Raw genomic sequence first — 10,208 nt, 5'->3', positions numbered from 1 at the left:
TCTGACATGACATCTCCAGGCCTATCAAATATCAATACTTCTAATTTTTATCAAATTAGAAACATTTGTGTCAGTATTGACTTTTTGTTGAATAGTGATCGAAATGTTGTATGTGAAGCATGTCGTACAAAATTATGCTCAAGTGAAGCAAAACAATCACAAAATTAAACGGGTTAACCTGCTATTTTTTATTTTTTATTTTTTTGTCAATTGGCAAAGTCAAGACGCCTCTCAAACTTATCAAAAAAAATTTCATGGTGTAGCTCAAAACTATTATTGTATAAGAAATATTCTCTGAAATTGGTTCATAACCAAATTTCTTTAAATTATACATACATGATACTGAGAATAAATTTTCAATAGACGGAATGTTCTTGAGTATATTTTTGCACGTGCATCATTTTTTTTTGGGAAAAATCATTTTGTAATAATGATACAAGCATATATAAATAATACAATATACTATATACGTTATGTATTACGTTATTTATAACTTAATTACTTAGATTATCCGATGTGTTACACGGACTTTAAAACTAGTTATAGTTAACCTATAAACAAATATTGCTAGATATCTAATAAAATGTTTTGTCTAAGAAGATATTATCAGTATACAATTATTATAGTCTTAACATGTAGTCCGGATTTATCATTTAATCAAATATTATGAGAAATAAAATAATAATATTTGTGTCCAAAAACTCCATACCATCGGTAATCCTATCCAAATGTGACTAAATCTCATGTGTCATCATTATTGTTTATTCCTATCCATAATAATTATTTGTCAAACTTCTGTACATCATGCACTAATGTTAAACTTGATAATGCACTTAGATACCAAAGCATCTCACCTTGTATGTTAATGAAGACAGAACTGTAATCTTAATTGTCGGTAATATGAATTTTGATCCTAGAAAGTTAGTAATTAACCTGTTAACAACTATTACCAGATACCTAATACATATGTTTCGATTAACAAAAACTTTACGGTATATGATTATTAGCATAAACGATGAACTCGTGCATCATAAATTTAATGTCATGCAACTCGAACTACTTAAGTCTTAACTACCCATAGCTTGTGTAGTTACTGGAGAACAAGCATGGAGATCTGGTTATTGTAAAAAAAGCCTCGGTTTTTCATTATCATCGCACTCATGGCTGCAGTTGAAGAAACAAACCTTACAATTGCCACTTTGGTAGGCCCGAAAGCTCCCTGCCTGCAAATGTAATTAAATTATTTAATTAGCTACAAGAAATTATGTGATAATGGACTGAAATAATAATATTTTTAACCTGGTGAACAGACGGATGTTGGATGAATCATACTCGGAACCAGAAAGAAACCGCTCGACATCTTCTAAGGTTGCATTTGGTGGAATTCCTTGCAATAAAACCTGCAACAAGCAACACATTAATGATCTTGTGAAAGAGGTGTAAATTCAAAAGAATTGAAGCATACACGCATAGTCGCATACCGGGCACATATAAATATTTGTATTAACGCTTGTAACATTATGAATATATACATTCAACGATAGAAAAGGGTTTTACGAGAAAAAGCAGTAAAACACAAATCTTGAGGAAGGATTAATCTGTTTACATCCTAAAAATTATTTAATTATCACAAACTCAGCCATATCGAATATAATATATCATATTAAACATGGCTCAAATTGTGATAAAATTATTTAAAAATGCAGATAAAAAACGACACATCACAACGGCTTATTCAAATTGTAAAAACATATTACAATCTGCAGAAAAAAATATTAAAAACAAAGTATACCTTAAATATAAAACTAAAAAATAAATAAATGGTCGCATCACGAGGATGCTTGGTTTTAAAAAGCGAGAGGCGAACAAAAGCGATGAGGTCTAAAACTGAAGCGCGAAGCGCAAAGCGCAAAAAGCGAAAGCTTTTCGTATATGAGGCGTAAGGTTTTTATATAATTTTTTAAATATATATCTTATGTTTTTAGCATCCCAACTCTAAATGTAGCAATAAATAGATGCTATATATGATTCAATATATAAATTATCTACATGTACAACCTAAAACACATGTTTTACAACATTTTGATGCATAAAACGACATCTGTACGAAAGGCGCTCGCTTCGGGTTAGCCTCGGCTTCGCCTCAGGCCGCTTTTTGCCTAAAAATAGCGCCTCACTCTCGCCTTTTGAACATTGCTCGCCTAGAGTAGGCAAACGCGATGAAGCTATCGCCTTAGGTCGCCTCTCGCCTCGGCTCGCCTCAGGCGCGCTTTTTTAAACCAAGCGAGGATGTACAAGATTGTTTACACATATGTTTTGGCTGTGAGACAAAAAAATACTGTGCTTACAGATTTTCCGCCATATGGCTGAATAGAATCCCAGTTTGAACGATCAGCCTGAGATCAAAATGCCAAAATTAGCATTACAGAGTTTCTTAGTATACAACAATGCAAAGCCGGTTTAAGCAATTTGAAACAGTATTCAACAATAAATTACCCGCTCTAATCTATACAATCGGCCTTTCCTATTGATCGCCCTGAGAGCAGCATCATAGGCACTCCGTGAAGGGAATTGAACCATCCTGCGCGTCAGTGTAATTAATCACAACATTTTTCAGTTAATACGTGACAAAATAAAAACTAGATAACACGAATTATATTAATGAGAACATTACATTCCCACTGGTGAAAATGATGGATTGTAATCCACTTTGACATCATCAATGCTTAAATTAGACTCGTCTAGCAAACTCAGAACATCACTCTTCAATGTGTTCTTTGTAATGCCAACCAGTTTCCCATATACCAAACCTGAAATAAGCAGATATTCATAGCGAGATTAGGTCATGTATATGACAATTTATATATGATTTTTGTTGAACTACTTATAATAAGAATTAAGCACGTCGCAGAGCATGAACTACGAATCTAAACAACTATAAAGCATCTAGTGCACAAATCTAGGGCTGTAGAAGAACCGAACGTTCAGCGAACTGTTTGTGAATGGGTAAGAGGGAAGGTCGTTCATGCTCGCTCGTTTAATGAATGACCGAACATAAACAATGAATTTCGTTTGATTAGCCAAATGAACGAAAACGAACAGAGGCCATGCAGATTCAATAATGTTCATGAGCATTCGATAATGTATTCGTTTATGTTCGTTAATGGCTGTTTGTTCATTAAAGGTTTTTAATGACTTTCTCAATTTTATCATATAGATTTAAAAAAAAATAGAAACTATAAAAGAAAAATATATACGAGTATCATGTGATTAATCTATATGTAAAATTAACATATGAATACTAATGTTAAAAAAAACACCAACACAAAATTTGGTAGGCAGACCGAACACTAGACACTAACCATTCTCAGTTAGCCATATCAAATAAGTCATCAACGCATCGTTTGTGTTCATGAACCGTTAACTAAAAAGTTCATTTCCTTGATGAAATGATATGAACAACAAATTTTGTTCGGTTAGGTGTTCATGAACCGTTCACTTGTCTGTGCCGAACGTTCATGAACTGTTCCGCGGGAAGTTCGGTAATGTTCGTTTAATTAATAAACGAAAAAACATGAACGGATATTCATTGTTCATTTAACTACATGAACGAACACACACGTTTTGTTTATTCATTTATGTTCATAAACATCCATTTATGTTCATTAAATTTTAATCAATACCTAAGTTATATTTTTATAAATATAAACATAAAAAGGGCTCATTTAAATTATATTTATACGTGTATGCGTGTGTATACTTGGTTATGTTTGGTCAATGATATTCATGTGCGCACTCATTTATGGTTTGTTCTATTATGATCATTTCCATTCGTAAACTATTCATTTAGGTTTTAAACGAGCGAACACAAACACAAAAAATGGAAAATGTCATAGAATAGTAACCAGCTTTCAAAAGTGTTCCAATTAGGTCACTCATGCAAAATCTCCCCAAATCGGGTCACTAACTCTTCAAATCGAGCCTCTCCAATTTTTTGTGCGTCAAGAAAGTAGTGGAGGATATGATGTAAGAGTCGGGATTTGCAATATATGTAGTTAAATTTTAAAAATTAAATAAAAAATGTTAAATATATTTATTTAAAAATAAAATTCATGCGCCACTCAACGTCAACATCAAAAAAGAAAGATAAAATAATTTCCAATGTGAAACAAAAAAAAAACTAAAAAACATGTTAAAACATTTAATTTAATAAAATATGAAAGTTGGGTGACTTAATTGGAACACTTTTTATACTTGAGTGCAATCTTTTAGAAACCGGTTTTTAACTCGTAACGGCTTTGGCCAAAAATGGTACAACTGGTCGAACCGGGAGGTTTTAACCGGGTTGAATAGTTTACCTTGTAATTTCATATAAATACAACTTAAACTAAAAAAATAACCAAAAAGCATATGATTCCTTAATAAAAATATAATCCAAAAGTCAATTCACAACAAAAAATAATAATAATAATAATAATAATAATACAAAAGCACAAGATCTTAAAAAAATTAATCCAAGGGAAACTTGTTTCAATGTTAATCGCTAGCTTATAAGTACTATTTAAAAAAATATGGGGCGGAAAATATCAAAAACCTCTTGGGTTTAAACCGGCATACCGGTATCTAAAACAATCCTTGAGTGACTTAATTGAAACACGTTTGAAACGTGATTACCATTCTATGAAATTGCCCCCGCAAAAAATTGTTCGTGTTCTGTTCTAGTTAAATGAACTAACACGAACATGTCTCATCCGTGTTAACAGACGAAAATGAACAATTACAGCCCTATGCACAACAAAACATTAACTAAAATCACAAACATATATATACGTATATATAGAAAGTGATAAGATATTGAATTATTATTAATAAAAACTGTGAATGTAAAGGTACGAAATAATAATAATAATAATAATAATAATAATAATACCGGCGGATGGTGATTCGAAGAAAGGTTTGGTGGATGATTGGCTAGTCGGCGGTGCGGATTCGGTTGAGAATGAACGGTGAGAGATCGAGGCAGAAAGAAGTGATCTGAGCGTTTGATTTGGATGAACGGTCTGGATCAAACGAGTGGACTTGATTGCGTGATGTAGGAGATTCATCTTCAATAGTTGAGATTGAGATATAGATTGTTCAGTGTCTGTGAGGTTTAAGGGTTTGTTGTTTGATGCTGATGCTGGTGACCTGAACGGCGTCGTATTGGGTCCTTAGTTTGGTATTATTATCTTCGATTCCTGGGCTGGGCTGGGCTGGGCTGGGCTGGGCTGAGATCTAAGTAAGTACTAGAAGCCTAGAAGATCGCAATTGTTGACATGATCCGAAATACGAACCGTGCTGGAAACAAAAAAAACAAGTTTTGGGTCGACTAACATAACTCGTTTAAAAAAACGGGTCGGGTTCGGGTTGATTAACACAGCCAGTTTAAAAAACGTGTCATCCGTTTAACTATTAAAAAAGGTTCTATAATTATATTTTTATTTTGTTTTCCTTTTAATTTCTAATTCATTTTCAAGATTTTTAATAATTTTCAAAAAAAATATATTAACATTACTCATTTACTCTACCAAATCCAAATTATATTTTTTTTCTTTTTCTTTTTTCTGAAAAATGGATTGTGTTTGGGTCGACCTGTATTTATGTGTGTGTGGATTAGGGTTAAAAATTATAATTTTTTGACACGAATAATAATATGGGTCGGGTTCGGGTTGCACATTCTAACCCGCCAACCTGACACGATTGACACCCATACTTGAAATAGATTTGATTGTAAACAAGCCCGGATCAACTTGGTTTGTAAACAAGTCAGCTCAGCTTGGTGCGTAAATGAGTTGAGTTCAAGCTAACCCTTAGGCTGGTTTAGTCCAATTTTATTTCTTCTCACCCCAAATTTTATAGCCTATGTGGTCCAACTAGACTACTCTCATATTGATAACTGTTTTTGTAACTAATGCTTATTTTAATCACTTGCTTGGAACTTCTTTGCTTGTTTTAATCTAATTCTCGAGTAAGTTTTGGATTGTTAACGGTGGATATATTTTTTATTTTGTTGTTAGTGTGGTTTGTTCTAGTCTTAAAATGTTATCCGAGCTTATTTTGTAGAGATTTATATGTTATTAACGGTTCTTGTTCTTTTAATGATATTTCAGAAAAAAAAAATCGCACAAAGAATCAATTAGAATCGAGACTTCAAACAATGATCATGTTGAGTTAGGGTTATTAAAATAGCTCGAAGTTCGCTCAAAAATAGCTCACTCAAAATTGACTGACTAAACAATCCTACACGCCTCAGTTTGGCTCGTGAACAACACAACATCAAACAACCATCTCACTCATAACAGTTATTCTAATTAAATAACGTCCAAGCTTAGTCTTACTTAACTAACATGAATACATTGATTTGAAGGTGAAGCCAAATACACCCGAATTCTATACACTACTAGAAAACAAACTTTCGACCAAAAAAAATCATTATCGTACAATTTGCCAATAACCCTTATTCAGTCGAAAAAACCTTTGTTTCTAGTTGATATGCATTTGTAAAGAAATTAGGCCAACAAAAGTAAGTTGACATGATACTACTCATGGTTGAAGCCCCAATAAGCATATTCATCACCACCATTTGTAATTGAATAGCTTCCACTGGAGAAGCTCCCCCCATTATAAGCCCGGTCATAGCTCCGGGAAGCGATATGAGGCCCACGGTCTTTGTGTTGTCAATAACCGGCGAAAGCGCAATGACTAACGACCTTTTCACTTGTTGGATTGTCGCTTGTCGTGGCGTGGCACCTAGCGCTAACGCAGTCTCCACCTACACAAAAAAAAATCTATATTAACATTTATATAAATGTTCATAAATCACAACTCATACAACATACAATGTAAAAAAAACATAGCATAGCTTATAATGAATATGAACAAATAACAACATTTCAACTTTGACTAGAAAATACATGTTCTAGAGGTGTTAAACGGGTCGTGTTCACATGTCCAACCCGACAAAAACGCGGAAATCATGATTGACACATGAACATATTGGCGGATTGAGCTAAACACGAGCCATTTGACCCGAAATTTTTTATTTTTTTTATTGTTTTCACATTCTAATACTTTAAATTTACATTGCTAACATATAATACAAAATTATAAGAAACATATTCACTTTAACTAAAAACATTTTAGCTAAATGGGTTCACGGGTTCCACCTGAAACTTACCTGAACCCGTTTATACCAAACCCTAACCCGTGAATTACATGTTAGGTAAAGGTTCGTATCATGTTTGTATCATGTTTTCGGATAGTGGATCACAAATGACAAACCAACACCCCTAATATTTTACAACCGGATGACAAAAATAGTTTTGATTTGATTCGACTTACCAAACTCATTTGTGTCCGAATATCATCTCGTAGCCTTTTCATCGTAACTCCGGTAACAGTCATCGCATTGCCAACCATCATTCCGGCTACCGGAATGATATACTGAGGAGTGAAAGGGAAAACATTTAGTAAAACCAGAAGCAACATCGTTAACGTTGTACCGACCAAAATAGACGCTCCCGCAATATATTTCCCGTGTGGTACATGTTTTGCTCGTTGGCCGGCGGTGTACCCAGCAACCGAAACCTGCGAAAGCGTTAAAAAGTTAAAACACATATTATTAATAAGATACATACACCGTCTGAAGTCCTAAAAAAAGAAAAAAAAAACAAGATATTATGGACTATGGTCAGAACAGCTGTCCAAATATTGTTCAAATGCTGTTCTGACCAATAGTTTCTAAAGTTTCATATTTTGGACAGATTGTTCATCTGAGTGTTTTGTGAACAGTTGTTTGATAGTGTAAAAGAAATTACCATGAAAAGATAAGGAAGAATGATCCACCAACTACTATTTTGGTTAAATATAAATTGAAGAACAAATCCAATAACTGAGAGCTGAATAAAAGCTCTAACAATGGCATAAACCATCTCTCCTTCAAGTTTAAGCTTTTGATAATATGACAACAAAGCCGCCAGCAACACCACCGCGGTGGCGGCTGCCGGCTTTATCATCCCCTTCAAGAACTCCACTAGCCACTCCCACTCCATAACTAAGTTCTTTAATTTTTGGATATGTTCACTTATGCATGAATACTCCTGTCTTACATGTAATACATATATAGTAAAATAAAGGATTCCATAAGTTGTTATAAGGAGTTGTTTATATCAATAAGTAGTTATCAATTTTTTAACATCCACAAATTAGTAAATTATATGTAAATATTTAATATATATCTACTTCACTAAAGTAAAGTAGAAAGCAGGATCATCGTATTTTTTTTCTTGTCTCTTTTATTAAATACATATCTATCTTTTTAATAACGGTATATTTTTAAAGAAAATACTAATTAGACTAACAAAACACATTTATTTTAAAATTAAAAATCTCTCATTTTAAGGAACTTTAAAATTTATTTATGTAAATTTTGTGTTCAATCAAATAGTAAAGGACACCAACTTACAATGTATTTTCCGAACTCGGTTATATATTAAATTGTACATATTTTTTGAATTTTTCGCTTTAAATCGTCAGTACATCTAATACATTTTTTAGCTATAAGATATACATAATGATGTGAATAATTTTATGCATTGATTTTTCACTATGTGTAGCACGCAGGTTCTAAGCTAGCCAATATACAACAATCTTAATTACAGAAGTGTAAGATGCGTAAAGCGTTTGTATATATTATTTACATATGATACATATTGTTTTCTTTTTAACGACATTAGTTTGGTGGCAACGGTCTCTCTCTAGAATGCAAGTATTTGTCATACACTATGTATAAATGTTTATATGGCTAAGATATTTAAGTTTAGTGAATAATTAATAGAAGAGAAAAGATCTAATACAATAATCCTTGACGTACAAGAATACTTATATTCACGAAATTGATCCATAAAATTATCACATCTCAACATCTCGGAATCATCAATCATCGATTCACCGAAAAAAAAACAGATTTGGATCGTTAATCGATCATTTTTTTATTTTTTTCACGAAACCCGTTTTTGAACGTTTTATGAGCGTTTTAAGTTTTGGCTGAGCGTTTTAGGTTTTCGGCTGAGCGTTTTTAGTATTTTTGCCTTTGAGTGTCTCGCGTACCTATCATACGTTAAGACATTATTGTACAGTATGTTGACTCATTAATAAAAAGATTATAATATCTTTTTACACTAGTTATAAAGTATTTAATATAATTGATTTGAAATTTGGAATCTAGTGAGAGCTAAAGCCAACAAGGTGCAAGTGACAACTGGGGGAGGGTTATGAATCTTGAAATGGTTATACTGGTGAAGGCATTATAAAAGAGGGCCAGATTGAGCCCACTTACTTTGATGAGTCACTCATGAGTGCATGATTTGTTGGCCACGACTCATGTTATAGTGGGTGTCAATTTCCTTTAAATAAAAATGATTAATCATTCACATTCTATCCATTATTTACAGCACATTGAGTGAGGTTTTCAAAATTTAGCGAGTGATAAAGTGTTGCGAGTAAATGAGAGAGAACATCCAGTGATTTTTTTTATGTATATTTAAAAGGTTTATGCAACATCCTATATTTTTTAATATTTTTTTAAAATAGGTGTAAGTGAAGAAGATAGAAAATATAATAATTAAGATATAAAAAAGTATTATTTAATTAAAAAATAAAAAATGTAATGGTTTTTAGAGTAATTTTGAATTTAGAGATAGAGGAATAGATGAGAATGATCTTATTGGTCAATCCAATTTCAATCCAAAAATAACATGAGTGTATATATCATCAACGGTTAATATAACATAGGAGCATTATAGTAGCGGATAAAACCCCTACACCATCCCAAGATCATTATAAGAGCGTGAAGGAGCATAAGTATTTCTTCAATAATGTCCATATGTCCTTTCTAAGAGTTGTTACATGAAAAAGACAACTTTATATAACGCATTACATTTTTTTTTAAATATTTTGCCCTTTTGTTTTTGCTCTCATTTGGTGTATATATTATCATGCTTGGATTAATACTTAAAAAGAAGTAAATCAAGAGGAATGTTCACAATCTAATATTTCCGGTTTTAATAGAATTAAAAGCCGAACTAGTAACTACATTTCTATAAAACTAAACCGTGTCAGACAGGTTGGTCAACAAAATCGGCCGATTTTGATGGTTTGTGCCAATTGTT

At 32.5% G+C, this 10,208-nt stretch overlaps 2 protein-coding genes across 2 annotated transcripts; both read right to left on the bottom strand.

Annotated features, from left to right (window-relative positions):
• Positions 1–921: 921 nt before the first annotated feature.
• On the bottom strand, positions 922–5,150 carry LOC143605327 (uncharacterized). The gene is made up of 6 exons (XM_077081486.1): positions 4,931–5,150; positions 2,675–2,810; positions 2,497–2,581; positions 2,349–2,396; positions 1,300–1,400; positions 922–1,223 (listed from the first exon to the last, which is right to left on the bottom strand). Exons 1-6 carry the CDS (start codon positions 5,103–5,105, stop codon positions 1,091–1,093), a joined length of 678 nt encoding a protein of 225 aa, XP_076937601.1. The 5' UTR covers positions 5,106–5,150; the 3' UTR covers positions 922–1,090.
• A 1,055-nt stretch (positions 5,151–6,205) lies between these two features.
• On the bottom strand, positions 6,206–8,104 carry LOC143605319 (protein ALUMINUM SENSITIVE 3-like). The gene is made up of 3 exons (XM_077081478.1): positions 7,857–8,104; positions 7,381–7,626; positions 6,206–6,811 (listed from the first exon to the last, which is right to left on the bottom strand). The coding sequence occupies exons 1-3, from the start codon at positions 8,088–8,090 to the stop codon at positions 6,497–6,499; spliced, it is 795 nt and encodes a 264-aa protein (XP_076937593.1). The 5' UTR covers positions 8,091–8,104; the 3' UTR covers positions 6,206–6,496.
• Positions 8,105–10,208: the final 2,104 nt, after the last annotated feature.

This window comes from Bidens hawaiensis, unplaced genomic scaffold (genome assembly GCF_021521415.1).
Source record: "Bidens hawaiensis isolate Kalapana, Puna unplaced genomic scaffold, B.hawaiensis_p1.1 tig00002123_1, whole genome shotgun sequence".
NCBI classification, from domain to species: domain Eukaryota; kingdom Viridiplantae; phylum Streptophyta; class Magnoliopsida; order Asterales; family Asteraceae; genus Bidens; species Bidens hawaiensis.
Note: the sequence above shows the minus strand (reverse complement) of the source record. Positions and strands in the feature narration are given on the sequence as shown.

Bases quoted from the DNA above. Each gene is read 5' to 3' on its own strand.
- LOC143605327 (XM_077081486.1), bottom strand. From the start codon at position 5,105: ATGAATCTCCTACATCACGCAATCAAGTCCACTCGTTTGATCCAGACC. The intron at 2,397-2,496 runs GTAATTTATTGT...TTTTGATCTCAG, and splicing joins GATTGTATAGATTAGAGCGG to GCTGATCGTTCAAACTGGGA. The intron at 1,224-1,299 runs GTTAAAAATATT...TTACATTTGCAG, and splicing joins AACATCCGTCTGTTCACCAG to GCAGGGAGCTTTCGGGCCTA.
- LOC143605319 (XM_077081478.1), bottom strand. From the start codon at position 8,090: ATGGAGTGGGAGTGGCTAGTGGAGTTCTTGAAGGGGATGATAAAGCCG. The intron at 7,627-7,856 runs GTAATTTCTTTT...ACGCTTTCGCAG, and splicing joins TTCTTCCTTATCTTTTCATG to GTTTCGGTTGCTGGGTACAC. The intron at 6,812-7,380 runs GTAAGTCGAATC...TTTTTTGTGTAG, and splicing joins TTCGGACACAAATGAGTTTG to GTGGAGACTGCGTTAGCGCT.